Consider the following 24940-nt stretch of genomic DNA (forward strand, 5'->3'; position numbering starts at 1 on the left):
ACACTGAATTCATTGTTTAAAGTGAATTTCAAATGAGCGGCGAGTTTATTGTTTTAGTTATATTAGTATTACTATAGTAGTAAATGAAAGATGTAGGTACTTGTCTTGGAGCTGGTAGTAAGTAGATTTTACGGGAAAATAGTAGTTTTGAAAATTGCTTCACGCTGTATGTACCTATAGCAGCGTATTTTCACGATAATGCGTGTTGAGTGGCGGATCTATCATACAATAGTCCTAATTTTACTGTTGTAGTGATATTCTCTGTACACTCTATTCTTAGGGAATCCCAAATCAATGTTACTTAATAAAACTTTTGTAGTACACATAGAAATTCACACTCTCTTCTTCTCTTTCACACTCTTCTCATTTTAATTTTTTGTTCGTATATGTGGGCTAAAACAAAAATAAAATTCATTCATGTGAGGGAAACTACCCCTGTATAACAGAGAAATATATCTTAAATATGATACTAATAACGTTAAAGTACTTAAAGCACTGTGTCAAGGCCCTATAAAACAAATACTTGACCGATTTAAAATTATTAACCTACATATTGACACAACTATGGAGTGCTAATTGGAACTGTCATACCACATGACGGTCACAGAAGGAGAGGATCTTTAAACTATTATTCTGAAAACTGTAGTGGGTTCGATTTCTGCTCTTTACGAATATTCTAAGAGATATTTGGTTATAAACGCGTACTTATATCTACATACTATCTTGTTAAAATAGTAAAGTAAAATAACCCAAAAATTACATTGGCCAAATTTTAACCCATTTTTGATTTCAATCCATAGCTACGTTGCCTATGTAAAGAAGCAGCTTGCAAAATATGCAAATAGATGAGATAGACATAGTGCTATGACACTCTTGTTTCCTTCCCACTTTCCGCACAAATTTTCTAGATATTGCATATTAAGTGGCGAAATTAGTTTCGTTTCCTTTCGTTCGAAAAGTACCGCTGCGGTATTTTTACCATATAATAAATTAAATAATCGTTCTAACAAATGAGGATTGTACCCCATAACCGCGTTTACACTCAATCGCTGTACTAATGCGGCACGACCTGCGGAAAGTAAAAAATCTGAACAGAAATCAGAAATTTGTACCCAGAACGTTCTTATCTTTGGTGAAGATGCATTTTATACAATATATTTAAAGCAATAGCGTTCAAGCATTCCATATATTACGAAATATATATATCTATCCATAATCAGTCAGTTGCATAATACGATAATACGATAATATGATGACTTAGCTATTGCACATGAGTGGACTAATATAAATAAATAACTTTATTATCATAAAAATACTATACGTACCTACATACACGTTGTACGGTACTTTTTTTATAAGGAAAATTGTCAGTGTCATTTGTTCATTCATTATTTGAGATAATCAATGTATCTTATAAGGTAAGTAATTAAAATCTTGTAATTGTTTTTTACTATAAATAACCTCCGAAGTTTTATTAAAATCTCTATACAGCATTTAATTTCATTACATTTAATTTGGGGAACGGAGAGTGTCTTAATGTTAACGAAGTGTATTAACACTAGGTTCCCGAGGTTCCTTTTTCCTGCCCTATAATGAGCGTGAAGCGTGAATCTAAAAAAACAACATTTACATATGTATGTTGTAATGTACATCTATCGACATCCGGTCTAAAATCCGCCCTGTTGGGCGAGCTTGTTTCACAAAGCAACCATTGCTCTCTCAAATCGCTATGGTGACATGTCACCTTGAAGTTACTATCTGACAGACAGACATCTATCAAACACTTGACGTTTTGTTAAACCAGATTAGAATGATATTTTTATCATGTAGAATAACAATATAATCTCGTGAACGTCGCTTTCTCAACGCCATCTTAACTCTCAAGGATACTATTTATATGTAATTCAAAAGTAACTTTATAATTTATATATATATATATACATTGTATATCTAAAGATGTACATAAATAAATATGTTATCGATGTGTCCGTTTGTAATAAGGAATTTTATTTAAATTGAATGATGTAACCTATGTAACCACTATGTTTCTTTATGGCAAGAAATTTATTATTGTTATTAAATGGAGGAAAAATAAACTAAGTACATATATACCGGCTTCTAATGGAGTGTCTTAACATTAGGTTCCTCTGTCTATCCTGCTGTGTATATATAACAGGATAGAAAAATGAAACCTTACGTGTTGAGTGGCGGAATCCAACGCCGTTTCCAGGCCGTTGGCGCCGTTGTCCGCCAGAACAAGGAAAAGAAATTAATTTATTCGTCCGAATTGATATCGAATTCTCAACCGTCGCTTTTATATTCAGTCCTTTTTATAATAGAGATCCTAGTGATGCATAATTTCGTTCTTGTTCTCATTGTCGCCACGTGCTAGATCAAACAGTGATTAACTATACTATATGATATGTTCACTATATGATATGTTAATTACTCACGTACGAGTGCACTGATAACACTGATAGCCGATGCACTATTTGCATAGCAGCGTAACCTAGTTTAATGTGATGAGTATAACCCACTTCTATTATGCGTATATAATATTTTTCTCCCCTTTATCGAATTCAAGGTTTTCCAAAATCATAGGGTACCTAGTGATAAGACACTCCGTTTCTCTATTTCTGCCCATTTTAAGTAGCGAAATTGCGATTACAAATATTTGAAAATTTTGCGTACGAGTTATTTAAATCATTACAATTTTTTATCTATATCTTATAATTTATGATATGTGACAAGCGTAAGTGTAATAAGTGCGGCGCTAATGTGATTCGTAAATGTGGGATTTAGAAGTAGTTCATATTTATATAGTGGAGAATAGAAATTAATATGTATGTAAGTTAATAAGAGCAACATAAGAATTGATAATAAATGTTTTATTTCATATAATTTAGAAAACATTGAAAAATTTCGAATTTTTGAATTGTGCCTCTTTGATATCCTCTCAATGGTATGAAAGACGGGAAACGAGTTATATTCAAAAAAAGAAAACAGCAATATTATAAAAAAATCGGAAGCTTGCATAATAAATACAGCAGGTACAATAAAAGAACTAACCAAAAATATTATTCATATAAACGGGTTTTTTTATCACAACTGATAACGATAAAGTTGGACAGGTAAAAAATCTGTCCCTCGGCGACACCCGTCACGACAACACATTTCAGTGATTGTTCATGATAAATCACTCTACCTCCTTCCATGATTACAACGTGGGGTTTTACAAATAGGGCTAATTGTATTTTTACTGACAGTAATTACCTATTACTGACATGATTTCACCACGTTGTGATTGGCTTAAATTCAAATTGTATGAATTAATTATTTACTGGAGAATTTAAATATGGCTGTTTTTCCTGTTAAGTTAGATAAAGCTTTACTTTTGGTTCTGCTAGTCAAGCAAGTAAAAAAAATCTGGAATAGAAAATTGGATTTCAATACGAAGAGTAGAGAACTAACTGAAAAAAAAAAGCATTCTCTGTCTCATATCAGCGTGGGCTACACGCGACAGAAAACTATTTTTTGACAGCATCTATAATTTTTTTTTTAAATATAGATTTAAATAGTTGTGATTTTTTCAGTAGGTCAAGAGACGCCATATATTTGCCCGAGTTCTGATGCAATTATCTTATCACGTCACTGTTTATTCGTTTATCGGTTATCACATATTTGTGCTCTTTCTTTGCGAATGCGATGTTGCTTGTTTTCCATTAGATTTCCTTTGATGATATGCTCCAGTTTATTTATGTCTACGCTTGAATTGATTTATGAAGAAATATTTCTATTTATATGGTTTCTAGTATTTATATAGGAAACATAGTAAATTACATATTATTGTTAGGAGGTACGTCGTTGATAAGTTGTCAGCTTTATACACCTACTGTTTTTATTACTCTACGTTATGTATGGAACTCTACGTCGTAGCGCAGGTCTGAGTCTGTATAGCACGATAGTTGTCCGTTCGATACCCACTCGGGGGATTGATTATATTTCCATTATTTTTATTTCCCTGCTTCTGTCTGATATGCAAAGTGACGAAAGTGCCGTTGTTGGTTATCGATGGTGGGAGTTTCGGGATTCAAGTCACATCTAAGAAATGTTCATAGTATAATTTTCTTTATTTCCTTAAGTTAAATATGGCGTAAATTTTTACCGAGCAACACTTAATCGTTTTAAACTGAACGTAGTTTGGGAAGAGCCGGTCTCTTATTAGAGATTATACATGATGTTTATTAGCGGTGTAGCTATAAACAACGGAGTACTAAACGTTAGTCTCTGCATACATCTTTCGCTTCGCCCACATTCATCAAGCTTTGCATTCATGCCCCTGGGGGGTCCATATGCTTTTCGCAGGACCTTCCTCCAATATCATCAAGACTTTGTTCTAGAAGGCCAATCCAAATTGTATGAATTAATTATCTCCCCGCCTTTCTTACCTCACTCTTGCTGCAAATTTATATAGTTAATTAAAATAAAAATTTAATATATTTGTCGCACACTGAACATATCGTACATATACGAAGCGACCAAACTAATTAAAAACATTTTCCATTGCTAATATTGACACACGAATTGGCTAGGTCTTTGACTCAATATATTGCACTATTGTATAGTTATGTTGTTACAACTATTTATTCAGCTTTTCGTTTATTATCGAAATCGCATACTTACGACATTTTTATTTAAAATAAAAATTTAGTTTTGTGTGCGTAGGGAGATTTGTTGCACGGTAGGCAGAGGAAATCTAGTGTTAAAACATTCTGTTCTCTATTTTGTGTTAAAAATTTTCAATACATTGTGAGTTGAGTGCTTACAGAGGGTTCCTTACCGATTTTGAAGATTGTAGGTCAACGGTACAGCTTATAAAGTTGACGAACTTAAGACTGCGGGCACTTGTTTTGTATGAAATAAACTGAAATTAAAATTATAAATTAGTCATAGTTAAACAGATAGATAATAAAATTATCCTATAAGGGTAAGGATCTACTACTAACGTCGTAACGACGTATACTCTCGCCTAAGAAATAGAGGTTAGGATAAAATAACAAAAAATACCCCCAGCATTTAGCTTTTTCACGTATTATTGAAATAAAATAAATAATAATTTAATTTAATCAGGCTGATATTGAGGTAAGCTACTTTCATCACATATCACAATAATTAACAAGAAAGATACTATCAATATAATTGATTTTCGCGTCATACACTTATCATACAAACTGTTCATATTTTCATTACAGTACGTCAGAGATAAATTTTAGGGGTATTTCAAAATATTAAGTCTGTGTATACAGTAATATTATTATATAATAATATTATCATAATAAATTTTAATACATACCTGAACTGTTATAAACAATTTTTTTTTCGAAATATTTAATAAATTGTCTAATATGTGAATTGAAGTAATGACTATCGATTTATTGTATAGTCATGCTATTAATACATCATCGAACTGTATAGGGGGCCGTCGTTATACATACGTATGTATATACAATACTATATATATTCAAATTCAAATTCAAAATATTCTTTATTCAAATAAACTATAAAAGCACTTTTGAATCGTCGAATGTACATGTCAACAAAAAGCTACCACCGGTTCGGAAGGCAGTTCTGCTGAGAAGAGCCGGCAAGAAACTCAACAGTTGCTCTTTTCAAAGTCAATGGTATATTTTACTATTACATTAGCTGGCAGCTGTCCTGCCTGACATTCAATAGACATTAATTCCATACATGTTTATCCTCTAAATATTCTTGAACAGTGTAATAAGCTTTACTTGTTAAAATATTTTTTACAGATATTTTAAATTTTGATAGTGGCAAACTAAGAATACACTGCGGAATTTTATTATATACACGTATACTCAGCCCCATAAAAGATTTATTAACTTTTTGGAGGCGAAAACTAGGAGTAACAATCTTATCTTTATTTCTCGTTTCTATCGTATGACTGCCGCTATTTTTTCTATGACAATGTATATTTTGTCGGACAAAGAGAATATTATAGTATATAAATTGGGAAGCAACTGTAATAATACCTGCATCTTTGAAAACATCTCGCAGAGAATCTCGAGCTCTTAGATTATAAACATATCTCACGGCTCTTTTTTGGAGAATAAATATTGAATTGATATCTGAAGCACTGCCCCATAGCAGCATTTCATAAGATAAAATACTATGAAAGTAGCTAAAGTAGACTAGTCGGGCAGTATCAACGTCCGTCATTTGTCTTACTTTCTTAATTGCGAACGCGGCAGAGCTGAGTTTATCTGCAAGTGCTTCCAGATGAGCGTTCCACTGGAGTTTGGAATCTATAGTAACACCTAAGAAAATAGCTGATTCCGACACATTAAGAGGTTCTCCTTTAATTATTAGATTAAAATTATGTTTTTTAACATTTGGTAAAGCAAACTCGATGCATTTCGTTTTTTTTGCATTTAACAATAGATTATTAGCATCAAACCAACGAAGAATATGCGATAATGCACTATTCACTTCGTCATAGTTTATTTTATTTCTGTCAACTTTAAATATTAAAGAGGTATCATCCGCGAAAAGTACAATATCACATAGGTTCTTCACATAAAAAGGCAGATCGTTAATATAAAGAAGAAATAAAAGGGGACCAAGTATAGATCCTTGTGGAACGCCCATCTTTAGGGGAGATCCAGATGATTTTACATTATTTATACTAACCTTCTGGATTCTTCGGTTTAGATATGAGGCAATAAGATCAAGAGCAGTATCCTGTATACCGTAATGATATAGTTTTAATAACAGAGTTTCATGGTCTACACAATCAAAGGCTTTGGATAAATCACAAAACACTCCAATAGCATTCTGTGACTTCTCCCATGCGTCATAAATGTGCTTTAGGAGTGCATCCGTAGTGGACCTACCTTTGGTGAAACCATATTGCTCACTATGGAAACAATTGTTAATATTTAAGAAAATTGTGAGCTGGTTAAATATTGTTTTTTCAAATATTTTACTTAGAGACGGCAAAACAGAGATCGGTCTGTAATTTCCAGGGTCAGTTCTATCTCCACTTTTGTAAAGGGGCACTATTTTACTATATTTCATTAAATCAGGAAAAGTACCGGATTCTACACAATTGTTAAAAATTAAAGCTAGATAAGGAGCAATATTAGGTATAATTGTTTTAAGAACTTTAACAGACATGCCCCATAGGTCACCAGTTTTCTTTAAATTAAGGCTTTTAAAAGTTTTAACTATTTCATCTGGTGACACATTCTTAAACACAAAATTTTGTCTACAACTATTTACATGGGTTTTCAATATTAATTCTGCTTCCGAAGGAGATGATGGCAGTGAACGTGTTACTTCGATAGATATATCGGAAAAAAAATTTTGAAAAGTATTTGCCACTTCTAAATCTGAATTTAAGATTATATTATTAACTTTTAATTTAATAGGTTCACTTACAGCTCTAGATCTCCCAGTTACAGTAGTAATAGCATCCCATGTAGCTTTAATTTTATTATTAGAGTTTAAATTTTTTGCTCTTATATACATAGACTTAGCCTGGACACATACCTTTTTAAATATTTTTGAAAAATTTCTAACTTTTAACAAGAACGCCGGATCTTGATTCCATTGCCTCATATCATATAATTCATATAGTTTGTTTCTGCTTCGGTATATACCAACAGTTGCCCAGTCGCTAAAAGTTAACTTCGAGTTTTTATATATTTGTTTAACTTTAAAAATGTTATCAAACTCTGTAGTGAGTAAATTAAAAACTTTACAATATACCTGATCCGGATTTAATCCGGTTATTTCTAAGGTTGCTATTTTTTCACTCACTTTATTATTAAAAAGATTAATTTTATTTTCGGTAATTGGTCTAATTGATATTTGTTTACGTTCTGCGACTGTTTTATCTATTACCGAAAACATTTGACCACAATGATCCGAGCTAAGATTAGTAATAATTTGTTTTTCTACAGTCTCACAATGACAAAAAACATTATCTATACAAGTAGCGGACGTATTCGTTATACGAGTTGGTTCAGAGAAAATATTAAACAAATTAAAAGATTTAATTAAATAAGTTTAAAAGACGAAGGCTTAATGATGTCACCTGTAGTATATCTATATTAAAGTCTCCGCAAACAATTAAAGATTTACTATTCGAACTCAAATTATTCAAAACATCCTCCATTTTTTCTTCAAATACTTCAAAACTACCTGTGGGGGGTCGATACACGCATACTATAATATGTCTATTGAATTCAACGCAGGACAATTCAATGGAGCGTTCGTCGGAGAGAGCTACTATATCTGGTCGCGATTTACAACGTATATCATTTCTCACTAATATAAGCGAACCGCCGCGGATGGCCTTCTCTCTAACGAACGAACTTGACAATGTATAGTTTTCTATATTTACTGTATTGTTACATCTCGAGATCCAGTGCTCAGTTATACACATTATATGTATATTAAATTTTTTTAGAAATAATTCTAGTTCCAGTTCTTTGCCTCCTAGGCCTTGCATATTCTGATGTACAATGTTAAATTTAAATGACCTAGGCGTTGTCTTATTGTCTAGTTTAAATTGGAACTTACATCATTATACTTTATAGAAGTATTATTATTACATTTAATTTCCTTCGTTATACCATGTACAACGGGGTTTTGTATATTATATGCTACTAAAGTAGCAATTTGTTTCTTAAAATATAGAGGTAGATACAATGTATCTTCTGTCAACTTACAGCTATTAAAAATAAATTTATTTAAATCTAAATAAAATAATGCGTCGCTATGACGTATATATTTCATAGTTATATCTCAGTGCTAAACAACGAACGATTTTAAAATAGGTCCTAGCCAGGATGTCATAGTAAGAATAAAGAAGAACGTGCTCCGGTGGTTTGAGTCGACGGAATAAGTGACAAAATTGTGGCAAAAAAGATTATGAAGCAAGAATGAGTGATAGGAGATATGGGGAATGACCTTCGAAAAACAGTATCGACAATACTGATCATGTAAAAGATATAAAACATGTTAGAAGAGGTTGATGACATTGGGGAAGGGAAGATATGTAGAAAGGGGTTAAAGTTTTTATTTATAATACTTTAACTATTTGTAGGATGAGGAAGCAGGGGAATGAAAAACTTTCTTTTCTTGTTGTGGTAACAAGATGTTTCACCATTCATCGCGCATTGTCTCGAAAATTGAGTGAAAATTTGGAAACAGAGTGTCTTGACACTGACAAAACCGACTACAAAATTCAACTACGATACAAAACTCTAAAATATATATTGCAACTTTGCCATTTTTAATTCGAAAGAGTAATTAGTTATTACGTTTTAAATATTCTTATCGACGTATGTATAAGAATTTTGATCTTTCTCAGCGAGCGCGATATATACAGTGTTTATCTTTAATTAACTATGACGAAATGATAAATATATTTAGATTTTAATAAATTAATACGTTTAACATGCGAGTTGATATTGTTTGTAGCTATGTGAAATTGAATGTCATAATAGATTGGCTATCTTATTTAAGCACAAACTTACGAGTGGAATATAAGTTTTTTTAAATGCACAGTATGTGTGCTGAAGTGTTAAGACACTACTTCCTCTAGATACCCTCCGTCCGGAATGTGAGTTCTTATGGAATTTTACGCTACCTACGGGAAAATGAAAATAAAATAAACACATATCGATTCTAAAGTAAATAATTGTTTTATCACCAGCAAAACAAATACTTTATATAATTTCGTTATTTTTAAAGAATGTCGCATGTCTTTTTGGATTATGTTGGATTATTCGATGTTACCATTAAAACACATATTTAAAGTTAGTACTACGCATGTTCGATATAATTATGGATTTAGATTAATGATCGATTGTTTATAAATCTTGGTGATCAAACATGATTTAGATAGTAGACATTACTGGGGATCAATTAGTGAAACTAATGATTTTATGGAAACATGGTCTAACTAAAAATTTTGTTTTTGTGAGGTATGCAGGAAGTCTTTTTATAGCTCATGCAGTGCCAGCGTTTTCGTTCTTTTGGTATCACAAAAGAAGAAATTTTGCATTAAAATATATAAATTAATATGAAAAATATTAATTTACATTTAAAAATATAAAAAAAATACTCTCCCGGCGGTGGGACTAGAGTCCAGGCCTGTAGCAAGGTTTCCAGAGAGAAGAACCCCCTTACATTCGCGCTGTCTCATGTAACACTGCTTTCTGCATTCTGTTCTTAATCCAACAGTTAAGCGATAACCCATTAGGGAGTTAGTCGAGGCTTTTTTCTATTAAGCCGTTAACTATCGGCCACTATCGGCACAATGACATTGACATCCCACATGGCACTAATCTCATGGACTAAGTCCATAGTATTATTTATTTATTATCATTATGCTTCCCTTTATAATTACTGTGACCACTTTATTTGACACGTGACTTTATGTAAAAAAGGCATAATTTCAGTAAGGACGCTTTCGCTTTTAGAGCTATTTCATTCAGAAATTAACAAGGAAAATTCGTAACATTACATTCCTAACCTATAAAATTATACATACAATCTTTAACCACAACAACGCATATCACACAAAGATAATATTTAGTTACATAGGGATTAGTGTAGTTATTTACGCTACGTAACCATTATTTTTTCTAGAACAAACATAATTATTTTTCATTTCTTCGCTCTGGCTACAAAGCTAAAGCCCGGCGTTGACTTCCGCCACTCAACACGCCATGCCTCGAAAAAATCTACTGAAATTGGGAAAAGGTGTCTTAACACTAGGTTCCTTCTGCCTACTCTGCTGTATGCGGTTTGCACAGTGAAGCTGGTTTTTTTATTAATTAAAGGTTAAGACAAAAAATTCCAATCCTTTGACGACCGACAAATATTTGATATTTAGTGTAGACTGGGACTGTGTGACGTTGATCTTATCTCCACAATCGGGGCCGTGTCACCATGCATCATCATTCATCATCATCTTGACGTTGTTCCAATAAAATTTTCTGCCAAAATCCACCACTTAACTTGAATCTGTCGCCACGTTTACTTGTTACTTGAATTATATGTACCTACTTATGTAATCCGTTACGCAACGAGTGGTTTATAACCCTTAATTTTTTCTTACAACTTGGCTCCACGCACACGTGAACAATTAATTACATTTTTGTTTATCTATAAATTCTCAAATGATAACAAATAAAGCGAATGCATCGATCATATCGTGTAATCCTTTATTATGTTTATTTTAATCATTTATTTTAATCATTTATTTTAACATATCTATAGGTGATAATATATAATTTGTGCGAGACAACAGTATTAGACAGTATTAAAGTGTTATTTATTGTACAACCAGTGATTTTGTGAGTGAATTGTCAGTATTGAAAAACAGTGAATTAGTTTTTTCCGTAAACATGTTACGAACGGACGGGCTCAGATAGTGAAAGATGTCTGTAAGGTGACCGTTGGACTCAAGCCGTTGGGCTGTAGTGTTAAATACAAAAGAAACATTCCTCTGTTAAAAATTCGAACCCAGGGCCCGGTGGAACACTGCAAGGATATCTGCAAAATGACCAAGGGCCCTCGGAAAGTGAAGCTAGTCATTGTAGTCAACAATAAGAAAGAGTGAGTATATTATATTGGATTTTTTCTTTTCTATTTTTTTTATTAAATGTAGCTTATTATGTTTTATATGTTGTAAAATTCTGTTGGATTAACCGACTCGATAGATAATTAATGGTAAATATTTAAATGTTTTTCTTTATTAAATAAGCAAGGTAAATTTTTCGTAACCAATTTTTTTTTAATTGTTTTTGAGTTTTTAAAATTCTTTATTTTATTTATTCTATATGCAGGATTTAACTTGTCTTAAAATGAATTTCTTAGCATTTATCTAATGAAATAAAACTGTAGTAATTTTTATAAATATAGTTTATGTCACATAAGCGTGATTTTGATATCATATTTAATTATTTATCCAAGCCGTGTTTGCTCGTCTAACACAGTGTGTCAGTTTATATTTCGTTTTTTGTGTACATTTCATCACATGAAAGATAATATGAAAAATGTACTGTAGCTGCTAAGTGTTGACCTTATTATGGAGCTACTTTTATTTATTTACATACCTACGAGTACATATCTTTATTAAGTCCGTGAAAATATCTCGAAAATCAATGTTAATATTTTCAGTATCTCTAAGTGAGTCGTCATTCTTTGTGGTTAATGTAATATAATAACTTAAGTTACTTAACTTAGCTTCACGCTTTATCCTTAGCGGGATAGCCAGGTCAGGTTTAGGTGTGTCAAGTGGTGACGAATGCGACGTTGAGAACCCCCACCAGTTTTTGCCTGCGCCTTCGCCCGCATGGTATTCTGGTAATAATTAAGAACCGTATTTGATACACAATAGAATCTAAGTGCCTAAGATAACTCTGACCGCATGTGCAGTGGATTACATTGAAACGATTAACGTGGTTTGATATAGCCTCTATCTAGCGTAGCTAACTCATTACATGGACTATCCAACACAAAGTATCCAATTCACATCAGCAGATCCTGAGTTTAGCGCGCTCCAAGCACTTTTCGTTTATAGTATTAAATAAATATAGATTATATTTTTTACTTTATATTATTAATAATAAAAAACTGCATACAAAGAAGCATCTTATCTCCGGATGTAGGCTATTTCGCTACCTCACGCCTCACGACGCACGCCGCGGTGGTCGGACGATGCGATGCTACGATAGCATTAGCATATAATAGTTTACCATTCATTCATGAATCTCATTGCGGTTAATTGGTCGTTCCGTTTAACTTTGCGTGTTTGTTTACTATAAATTTTGAAATGCTATTTATTTTTTTCATTTCATTGATTTAATTTTCATGTTTTTTAATTGTTTATTTTTAGTTATTTCTAATTATTTTAATTATTAATTATTGCTAAGTTATGTAGGTTTTATGTTAATTTCAAAAGACTGCATTTTAGACATGATTATGCTATATAGCTTGCTCATCACCTCAAGCCGCGTAATGTCTCGAGAGTAGAACGGGGTGTCTCTTACTCTCTTATACTCTTGTTATATCTACTAGTGGTTGTCGCCCGCAACTCTGTTTGCTTGGACTTCAAGACATAATATGGAAAATTCCCTTTATCCATTCCAGTGGGAATTACGACAAACCACCTTAATGCTCCACACACCTCCTAATCTACTTACATCATAAATTTCAACTGTTTAAGTCTCAGCAGTTTCGACTCTCTGCGATTCAGTAACGGAAGAATTTAATATATAAATATTCGAATTGAAATCGGTAACCTTCTTAAGTCTTTTTAGATATATTTCTACACACCACAATGCGTGTGAAACAAATCTTGATATAATATTGAATGCGAAGCAAATCATCTCCCATGACATGCCCTACGCTACATCCACCAGCTAATGATGGTCATCGCGGTGACTGTTGTGTTTGACGCGGAAGCTGGGGCTTCCTGTCATTATACCCGCTAATCACGGCTGGGTTTATGCTGAAACTGCTATATTTCTATGTCATTAAGAAATATGTGTAATTATTATTATTTTAATGATATTTTAGGAGACCATAGTGGATGAGACGGGATTAAAAAAAGAGACCGTCGTAGCGTAGGGGAGAAGTATGCGACTGTAACTGCTTCGATACCAAGGCAAATGCGCGGCGTTCAGTTCCGACACTAAACACGCAATGCCTCAAAAATTCGGCGTCTTAACACTAGGTTGCCTCTGCCTACCCTGCCTCCTCTGCCTACCCTGCTAAATACAGCGTGAAACTGCGAATATGTAGACTGTATCCAAGAGTTACGTTAAAATTTGTAATTTTAGTAAAAAAAATTGTATGTATAACAGCTTAAAAACATGTTGAAAAATACCATGTTATTATTCAAATTGTAACCTTATAAAAGTTTTATCTAAATGAATGCAGCAATTTTATATATCATGTCATTCTAATGTCATAAATGTGAATGTGAGTTTGTTTCTTACGTTTTTACGCCAAAACTACCCTAGCTATTATCATGAAACTTTTTGGACATATTTTAAGGAGCATTAATATAAGAAAGGATAAATGATACTTTTTATTAAAATACAGATTAATTGATTTAATATTTTTTAAAATTATGTAATCCTTTGGCTATATTATAAAAAGAAATCTGAGCGAGCAAAGCCTCGTTTGTCGCTAGTATGTATATAAAAATACGAAAGCGTGATTTCGCGGGCGATCTATTCCATTACTGTGTGATTGACAGACAACACACAGACAAAACTTGAAATTTTGCATATAGGTTAGGAAGCATAGGGGAACACTAAACCTAAAAGAGTTCTCTAAATTCCTTTGGGAATGGGAAAAGACATGACTCGCAAAGTTGCGAACGAAGATTAGTATATTTATACAGGGTGGAATTGTCAGCGCCACTTTAAATGTAACGACTGTTTTAACTACTCTATAAAAGCCTAATATAATTCGGAAAAAAAATAATTCTCAAAAATGGAAATTTTTTTTTTCAAACAATATAAATAATAAAATTATCGTTTTAAAATAAAACGCCATTTGTAAAGTATAACATAGGCACGCACACACTGACCTGTCAAAGCGCCAACGTCGCATACGTATGTGTGCGTGACAAGAAATACAGGTATGGATAAAAATCATGAAATGTAAAAAAAATCCTACGTCCAAACCGTTGAGGTACCTTGATTATTTTTTCAAATTCTGGGTTTGAAATATTTTACCCTATATGCAGTTTCAGTAAAAGAAGCGCTGCCTCTTCCACCCTGTATAGTACTAGTAGAATATTCTCTCAGCAATTAATTGTTGCAAAAATCTCTAATAATAATTAATTTTAAACTTAAGTGGAGTAATAAACATTCAACATACGAGGATTACGCAAAATATATGTTGCGAAAGTGACACTTTACATATAGGTACGTACGTATATACTTATAGCGTTATTGAAGTAATATCTCGTCGAATAAAACAGGTATTTTAAATGAGTATTGATTAAATTAAATATTGGTTGACTTCTATAATTTTATTTCTATATAACTGCTGTAGTAGGCAGTTATATAGAAATAAAATTACCATGTATTTATTTAATATTACTGTGTGTTTAGAGTATATTTTAATGCAAAGGTGTTTAAATTTTGGGAGATTAGCTTGTAAGTCGTCGTCGTCTAATGGGTCAGCGTCTGCCTGTAAATGTTATGGCTCTAAAGTCTAAATACTCGTTACGTTTTGAAAGATACATGTAGTTAATTTCCTGTGGTTACATAAAGGTTTAGTTAGACACCGAAATAACGTTAACTTTTTTCAGTGGAACGACCTTTCTGTGACCGTTGTAGAAGGACTATAACATTTTAATATTCATCATCATCATCATCATCAGCCTGTCCTCGTCTACTGCTCGACATAGGCCTCTCCAATGGCTCGCCACTGAGCTCGATCTTCAGCTCTTCGCATCCAGCCGCTGCCCGCTACTTTGCGAATATCGTCACCCCATCTATCTGGAGGACGTCCTACATTACGCTACATTTTAATATTAATTGATTTAAATGTCCTCAAAGATATGCTGATACCGTTACTTAATATTACAAAGCTGAGTTTGTTCGTACACACAACTTAACGTATAAACAAAACACACGTATATGTATAAACAAAATTCAGATTTTATATTTAAAGTTAAATGAAAACATCTCACATTTTGAATATTTTCTATGTACTTACTTAATGACTGCGGAACGATAATGGCACGATGATCGCGCGCCGTCACGCGACCCTCCGCGCGCCGTCCTTGCTCACCATCGTTTGATTCATAATATTACACGAATCATAAAAATGTTCATCCAACCTGTTCTACGTAACATCACGCTATATGAGCATCCCGCACTTAACAGATTAGGGAGAACCTGGGAACCTACTGTTCAGACACTATGCCGAATTCTGGGGGCATTGGTTGCTGAGTGGCAGCACTCAACGCCGCGCTGTGCTTGTTCACCAGAGCGAAGAAATGTAAATATTTTATATTTCATTTGCCTCGAGTCGAAATCGAACTAACAATCTGTATGTACAGTAGCACGCAAGGGGTACCCCTTTGCCACAAGTGGCCTGTCTTTAGTTTTTACTTACATATAAGATACCTTTCGCCTACCGTGCTGGATTATGTGGGATGCACTGTGAAGCTGGTGTTTATTTATAGATGTTTTTACGTTTCCTGCATATATGACAATTTAATTATATTATACAATTCCGTTCTTAACATCGCATTTAAAGGTAGAGCTCAAACCGCACTATCTCAAATCGACAATCACATCTTTTGTGGTTTTGTATTTACTTTAATATACTATCAATTTACAATAAATTTTACAAAAAAAAGGTTTTACCAATAATAAATAAACATATAACGAATAAAAATCCTTATTAAGAATTTCATCACACAATTATTACTCACAGACCGACAAATGACATATGCGTTGTTTGTTGTTTTATAAAATAAACAAAAGAGAAAATAATTAATTGATTATTCATTTAAGTGTAAAAACGTTTATCATAATTAACATTATGTAATATAACCTATAACTATCCAACGCGTAAGTATTTTTTAAAATTAGAACCGATAGTTCGTGAGATTGGAGCGTACAATCAAACTCTTCAGTTTTATAATATTAGTATATACATATGTAGATAATGGAATTTCGTTTAAGAAAATAAACAAATCTGGCAGTGTTACTATCTAATCAAATGAATTTAATAAGAATTTCAATATCAAATCATTAAATTATTTGTGACAATTTTTTTTATCGATATTAAATGACGAAATATATATATATATATACAGGGTGGAAGAGGCAGCGCTTCTTTTATTGAAACTATAGGGTAATATATTTCAAACCCACACCTAAGAAATTAATCAAGGTACCTCAACAGTTTGGACGTAGGATTTTTTTTTCATTTCACGATTTTTATCCATACCTGTATTTCGTGTGACGCACACATACGTGTGCGACGTTTCCGATTTGACAGGTAAGTGTGTGCGTGCCTATGTTATACTTTACAAATGGCGTTTTGTTTTAAAACGATAATTTTATTATTTATTTTGTTTGAAAAAATAACTTTTTCATTTTTGGGAATTATTTTTTTTCCGAATTATATTACGCTTTTATAGAGTAGTTAATACTGTGGTTTCATTTAAAGTGGTGCTGACAATTCCACCCTGTATATATATATAATATATTGCAATTATAGAATGATTTATTAAAGATAATTATTTGACAAGAATAATGTTTAGAAACTTCTTCTTCTTCCTCCTGGCATTAATCCCGGCTATTGCCAGGGTCTGCCCTCCTACTCAACCTACTCCACTTTGCACGGTCTTTTGCGTCCTCGGTGGTTAGACCATTGGTTCTCATGTCCTGCATCACGACATCCAGCCAGCGCTTCCTTGGGCGTCCAGGAGGTCTGACTCCAGGGACTGATATAGCAAGGCACTTGCATCCGACATAGTTCTTAGGCCGACGTGTAACGTGGCCAAACCATCTCAGACGACGCTCTTGGAGCTTATCCGCTACGTCACGGGCCCCAAGACTGTGAATGTGTTGCGTATGCGGTCAGACCGCGTTACGCCGCACATCCACCTCAGCATCTTCATTTCCGTGACGTGAAGCTCCTGAGTGTGCCGAGATAGTGCCGACCAACATTCGCTGCCGTATAAAAGAACCGGTCGGATGATGCTCTTATATATCAGCCCCTTGAGCCTGGGCGGTATTCTGCGGTCGCAGACCACACCAGTGACCTCCCGCCATTTGGCCCAGGCAGCGCTTATCCGCCCTTGGACATCGTGATCGATGCCTCCAGACTCGTGCATAACGGATCCAAGGTACCTGAACTTCTCCGACTTAACGGCTGGCTCAGGACCTATAAGGATGGTGCTCGAGTCCCGGCTCCCGCAGGCCATGTACTATGTCTTCGACACATTTAGTTTAAGACCGCCGTTCTCAAGCGTACCCTTCCAGAGGTTCACTTTACGCTTTTAATGTTTAGAAACCTATATTTTTTATTGTAATAGGATTCAAGCGCTTTTACCGAGTAGTCATATCTGACCACTCGGTCAGAGCGCTTGCTATATCTTTCGGGTACTGATTTGTTAGATTTCTTATATGTAATTTCTAACCAACAACCAAAACAAAGGCATCATTACGCTTTTTCCTGAATATAGGGTAGACAGAGGGACCAGACCTAGTAAGACATTTTGTTCCCTTCCTGTTCAAAGCGAGAATTGGTGGCGTGGCGAGTGGCGGTAATTAATGCCGATTTCTAATCTCCACATTTTTTTTTAAATGACCTTAGATTTTAAAATTAATTATTACATGAAGTAAGTCAACACAGTAGAATAAGTGACACAACTCTAACGAAGCTAAATAGATGCATTAAGAATAAATGTTTACTAAACTGCTGATAGCGTGTTTGATTCGCGTGCTTGTTAAAGTATTGATAACAATGTTTGAATATTGCAATTGCAAGCTAAAAGAGTTTCTTACAGATGGACAAATTTTAATATTATTTTAGCCGGCATCTGAATAAAACGCGTTAGTTGTGGGTTCGATTTCTACTCGCCGCCGAATTCTCGAGACATTGCGAGTTGAGTGGCGTGACTAGATGCTGTACTGCTGTCTTGTTACCAGAGCGATGATCGATGAGCGATGTTCTTTCCCGCGAATGAGAAGCGAATCCACAAACTTTGCGTTCACAAACGCTGTGCCGCTTCTCCTCGATGGCCTCTGAATATCTAACTTTAAAAACTTAAAATATTAGATTTGCTTAAAAACTTCTTAAATGATACGTAAATAAAATCGTTTTATGCGTAGGTATATAAAATCTCCTCACGATTAAACATTTGATAAGAGTTATCAAATTGGATTCCGGAAAACCCGCGTTTTTTAATTAGCTCCTCAAGTTTATATTAATCTAACGTGAAGAACGTGAAGAATGTCTTCACGCGTGCTCCGTATTTTGTTTCACGGGTAAAGAGAATTTAGTCACTCTGTCCTCTACCTTCCGCCCGACTTATAGCATTAATACTGTTTTTTGGCTTCACACAGGCACAGGAAACCTAGTTTAGTTAGTTGCAGCTTAAATTACTTGCTACAAAAATAGTTATAACCCATTAAAATTATCAATTACAAGTTGGGCCCGTTGTCGCGTTGTAAACGTGACGGTGGAGGATTGGACTCCCAGATTCCAATTAGGGCCCGGACCGGGCGTAGAAATAGGGGGGGCCCTATTCCTATACCAATGGTAACGTGAGTCAGGACTTGAATAGTGAAGTTGTTTAGAGGTTGCTAGTAAACCATTTAAGTTTAAGTCTCATATAATTTATAGCTCCGAACACATTCTATACCACTTGTAGCTAAATGCTTAAACATCGACTCTACATTTTCACTTTAAATTTATTTAGATAGGATATTACAACGATTTACGTCTCATCACGTCCTTGTTCGTTCGATAACAAGACTGTCACGAGATTATGGTCTTATGAAAATATCAAATATACCCGCTATTGCCTTGCGTTGTAACACTTTGGGCAATTGACGAAATTTTATATACATATTTACTTTTTATCTATAAATAGAATGTATTTTTGATATAACGTTGATGTATCCATCAAAATTTTAATAAAATGAAAATTTTTGCAACCCTAAATAAAGTATCTTTATTTATTACGTATGTGAAAGTAGATTTATTGATGTTGGTAATTAATTATTAATAACTACCTTTCAAGATTTGTTGTTCTGTGATAAGTGTGATACTGACTTAAACCTATGTTTTCTAGTGTTATACTTAACACACATGATATACGAAAAGTAAATAATGAATACGCATAAATATAACTATACCACACTCAAAAGATAAAAGTAAGTAATAAACTCTTTCATTCTTGTTCAAGACTGTTTAAAAAATTGGAGCTTAACGCCAATTTTTTCCAAGTAGAATCACTTACGTTTCTATATTTTAGAAATTGAGAATCTAATTAAATTAAACTCTTAATTTAATTTTATTGTGTGGGCTTAAAAACGGAAATTCCATTTTCTCCCTTTTCCATAGAAATTTCGAAAAAATATTTCCACCATACTGTCCATGTGGGTACACATGTCAAATTTCAAGTATTTACGTCTAGTATATTTGTGTATGCGTTGTCTTGTCAGGTATTCAGTAAGATATGTTAGTTACAAATGTTTATCAATGACTAAGAATAAGTTAGATATCGTCGGCTTAGTGTAAACCTACTAAATCCGTTTTTTTTTCCTTATTTATCTTATTCGAAGGTGCAAAATCATAAAATACAGACCCAGATTTCGAATTTGTAAAAACCTTCTAATAATACATATAAAGTCATAACTTTTAATAACATTTTTTATCTCTATCTTTCTCTTTTTTCTGTCTTCTTTTCGTGTGTTATTGACAGTCGGTTTACACTTTAAGCCGACGAATATATCAAAATGTTAGTTGTAAACACAGTTGTGCCACACGGCCACGTCCACCCTAATGACAGTCCACACTACATACAAATCGCGCGTTTCGTCACCGCGTCAAGTATTTCGGACGCGTCGCCGAAATCGCGACGCGTGCCTCGAATAGATACACGCGAAAACTCAAGGATCCAGTGTTAGGTGTGACATTGGTAAAATGAGAAAGCTTTTTGATATACAGTGAATATCTATAAGCGAGTATCTTATATGTTCTTACAACAAGAAGCCTTTTTATTGGCATACGTTTTGATTAAAAGTAAGATGTTAATTTAATTACTTTATTAGAAAATGCTGACGAAACTGTTTATAAAGTATAATTTTTGTGTTATTTTTATTGAATTGTACAATTAAGTCAACATATAGGTATACCGTCTTGTATAAACAGCCTTGTTTCTTTTATGAATAAGCAATGTGAGAAAGTTGACATAAAATTTTTTGGCACTGCTTTAGTAAAGGTCGATACCCGGATTTTTAAAAAATAACATACCTAAATATATTTTAAAAATGCCTAATACTTTTAAAATATAATAAAATAAAAACTGTTTCTGTTTGTACATGCGACAATTGTGGGTTCAATTAAGGGGAATGAATTATTTTCATTTTCTATGGTAACAAGTTCGTCGTTGAGTTCCGCCACTCAATACGCAATGTTTCGAGAATTCGGCGAAAAGTGGGGAACGGTACCACCATTCCCTCTTACTGGGAATAAAGTGTCTTAACACTAGGTCCCCAGGTTCCCTCTAACTACCCTATTATAAACGAAATACAATGTGAAGCTAAAAAAATTTCGAAATACAAAACTTCCTTCAAATAAAGAACTAAGTTCCTCATTTCTTACGTAAATAAGTCTAAACAAAATGTATCATAAATAAGTTAAGGTCGTCCAGCAACTATAGAACAATATAAATGTTTTTTTCATACTTAGAACTTTATCAAAAATTGTCGATCGACAATCCTCACTATTTACAAGGTTAGAAAAATCGAATGTCAACTCAGCAGCGTGAAGGTTAGATAATGAGCTATAATCGGGGATTACAATTTGTCTATTATATTTTCTATTAAAAATATTTTTATGTTTGTCATCAGTGTGGCAATATATCAAAATAAAAGCCTATTTAATTGATTTTTAAGACCATTTGCTAAGCTTGACAGGTGGTAAAGAATGTTAGTTGTTTATTGTGTTATATCTATAGTCATTTTCTAATGTGTCTTTCTAATGAATTTCTATTTATTTTTTTAAATTCAACTGAAAAGTCAATTAAATGAATTTGAGCCCGTCGTGGCGTAGCGCAGCGCGTAACTATAAACGCGACTGTTGTGGGTTTGATTCCCGTTTGGGAAAATTATGTAATTTAATTTTCCTCGATCTTCTAACAAGACAAAACGGCTTTGAGTAGCGCCATTCAACTGGCATGACTGACTCCAAAATTGGGCGGTGTATGGGTAAAAGAGCGTCCTAAAACAAGACAAAACAACTGAACAGATTTCGTTGTAACTTTCTAACAAACGCTTGAAGGAAAGATTTGTTTGGTTGAAAGTGCCCATCTCACGAATTACTGGCTCGAATTGAAAAAATATTTTTGTGTTGTTTAGCAAATTTAACGTGGCTTATATTAGTACTTGTATTACATATTATGTAATATTTTTCTATAGTAACCATTATAAATGTAACGTAGACAAAGCCGCAGGCGATAACTAATAAATCAATAATAATCCTTGACCCGCGTTTTAACAATTTTTGCTACACTTTACAGTCCGTGTGAACTAGACCACAAAAGTTATATAGAAATTATAATCTCTTACCTGAGATTTCGTCCGCGTGAGAATTTAACAGATTATATACTTAATTTGACTTAATTATACCTACATGCTTGTATAATATTTAATTAAACTTACATAAGTAAAAAACTCAATCAGTTAAATGTAGATGAAAGCGAGAGAACTTCTACTCGATTGGTTCGATTGATTTGTTAAATATGTTCTTTTTATTATAATTGGATTAATTAATTTGTTAAATTTATTTATTATTTGTTTTATTTTTGTGTGTACTTTGCTCCTGTGCCATGGAGGTCTCTGTGTATATTGAAGTTAAAACATAATATAATTTACATAATTTCTTTATATATTATATACATATAATATAAATATAAGTGTTTTCTTATATCATAAACGTCCGGGCGTGCGTCAGACGGGCCTTGACCATTAATTGAGCCAATATGTTCTCGCGCACCTGATACGGCATTTTTGTTTGTATTACGCTAATATATGTATATCAATATATTATGTAATATACGTTTATGGTGAAAAAAAAAAGTATTTGGTAAGGCTAGTGAATTGGTAAGCTAGTGTCAAATCCTTTTACTTTCTACGTTCTCCGTTACCGTGACTTTTCAGTTTAAATCAAAATCAAAATATTCTTTATCCAATTAAACATTCAAATTCAATTAAGACGTGTATTTTTGTATCGTTAAGTTATATAAAATGTCTGTAGTGTCAGTTCTATAGCAAGTAATAATATAAATAGCAATATTTTCATTTTCTCCTTCTGAACTGAACACGTAATTGAAAATTCAGCGGAAAGTGGTGGACGGAGTGTTTTAACAATAGGTGCATATATAATGTGAAAAATCAATGGTCAACTGGTCAATAAACATGTCGATGCACCTTACATAATCGTGGGTCGCATCTAAATTGCTTTAACCGAGTAGTGATAAATGATGCAATTGAAAATTTGGAATTTATTCTTATACACTTATGCCTTTGGTTTGACACCAATGAAAATAAAATACTTAAAATGACAATCATGTTTAAATTATATAACTTAGTACTTCTTAATTCTCCTGCTTTGAAGACATTCTGTTACTTCTATTTCTTATTAATGTTTAAATATGTATATAATAGTAAATTTTTTATTCCTTATGTCTTGAAAATTTAAATTTCATCCCACAGTTGTTTCATACATACGTTTATATTAATACAGTACATAAAATCAGTTTTAACTAAATTACCCTTTTTTTTTTCATTTTTCCAGCCCGCCTACATTTAAAACACTAACGCCGACGTCGCGAACACAGCTCAAGCAACAGTTGATGCGAGAGCATGCACAGGAGCAGCTGCGAAGAGAATCATTGCAAGTGAGTTTTTAATACTGTCTCTAGTTTTAATGAATTTTGATACGAATCGTAAAAGGAACTAAAAAAAATATTTGAAAAAGAAATAATATTATTAATATTAATATTCTTAGAAATAGACTACATTGTACTTCTTCTTACTAGTTCAGAACTTTAAATTTTAATATTTAGAATTTGTAAAAGTTTAATTGACTGATTTTAAAATGATATATCTAATAGAATACGAACAATTGTTTCCAGGTACAACAAGCAGGACAGTCCAAAGAGAATGATGACAAAAAGAAGTCGACCCCAACAGACGTGCCCCGCGTCACGCCGCACGTCGACCTACCGCCGCAGGTGTTGCAGGTAATAGCTCCCTTAGCCTTGTTGTGTTAAACCTAATACTACCTTGAGTTTATAGCCACCGATATATCTATGTAAACTAAATTATGTTTTCCTTTTTGTCGCCTCCCGTTATATTCTGCATATAGCAGGGTCAGCAGAAATAAAATATTGTTGATACACTCTGTTCCCCACTTTTTGGCGAATTTTCGACTCATTGCGTGTTTCAGTGGTATAACTAAACGGTTTACTTTGTTACCAGAGCAGAGAAATGAAAAATAAAATAATCCATTCATGCAATTCGTGGTCAATTGGCATACGAATCCACAACTATCGTGTTTACAGTCCACACGCTGGTGCTACGACGCATACGCCCGTATTTCATTCCTACATAATAATTTAATAAGCATAATATCATAATATTTCATGCAAATATTTGCAGGTGCGAACAGTTCTGGAAAATCCCACCAGGTATCACGTGATTCAGAAACAGAAGAGCCAGGTGCGACAGTACCTCAGCGAGTCATTCACACCACAACCTCAAGTGAGCCAATTTTTTATATTTAGGCTTTCCTTCTTAGCAGTGAAAAATTTGCGATACATTATTCCTCTTTACTCTTTACGGTGCTCTCATTTCAGACACAATCATTATCTTGTCAGATTTGATAACGAAAATATTTAATTTAATTAAAATTATATAAAGTGGAACTCATAACAAATTATTTGGCGCTTTTTAATCGATATTTATAAATGGGTTATTTGTACATAATACATAAATTGATGAGAATACTTTTCTTGATTTTATTTTTGCTCCTGTTTTGTTCACAGAATCTAAATACCTTCGTCTTTTTTCTAATGTTTTATTTTGATATTTGAACTCACATCCATTGCTTTCAATCAAGTATA

General features: G+C 33.3%; 1 protein-coding gene across 5 annotated transcripts in view; it reads left to right on the forward strand.

Annotated features, from left to right (window-relative positions):
- Mitf (transcription factor Mitf) overlaps positions 1–24940 on the forward strand; it is a 95333-nt gene that overhangs the window by 64907 nt on the left and 5486 nt on the right. For 3 of the 5 annotated variants that reach the window (XM_085202028.1, XM_085202027.1, XM_085202031.1), the window contains exons 2-4: positions 23611–23713; positions 23951–24058; positions 24477–24578. In XM_085202028.1, coding sequence (XP_085058154.1) covers positions 23611–23713; positions 23951–24058; positions 24477–24578 — 313 coding nt within the window. Of the gene's footprint in view, positions 1–11316; positions 11656–23610; positions 23714–23950; positions 24059–24476; positions 24579–24940 lie in introns of all 5 variants that reach the window. The other 2 variants (XM_085202029.1, XM_085202030.1) reach the window with 1 other exon arrangement.

This window comes from Heliconius melpomene, chromosome 18 (assembly GCF_056956725.1).
Source record: "Heliconius melpomene rosina isolate 202511_hmr_F chromosome 18, ASM5695672v1, whole genome shotgun sequence".
In the NCBI taxonomy this organism is placed as follows: Eukaryota; Metazoa; Arthropoda; class Insecta; order Lepidoptera; family Nymphalidae; genus Heliconius; species Heliconius melpomene.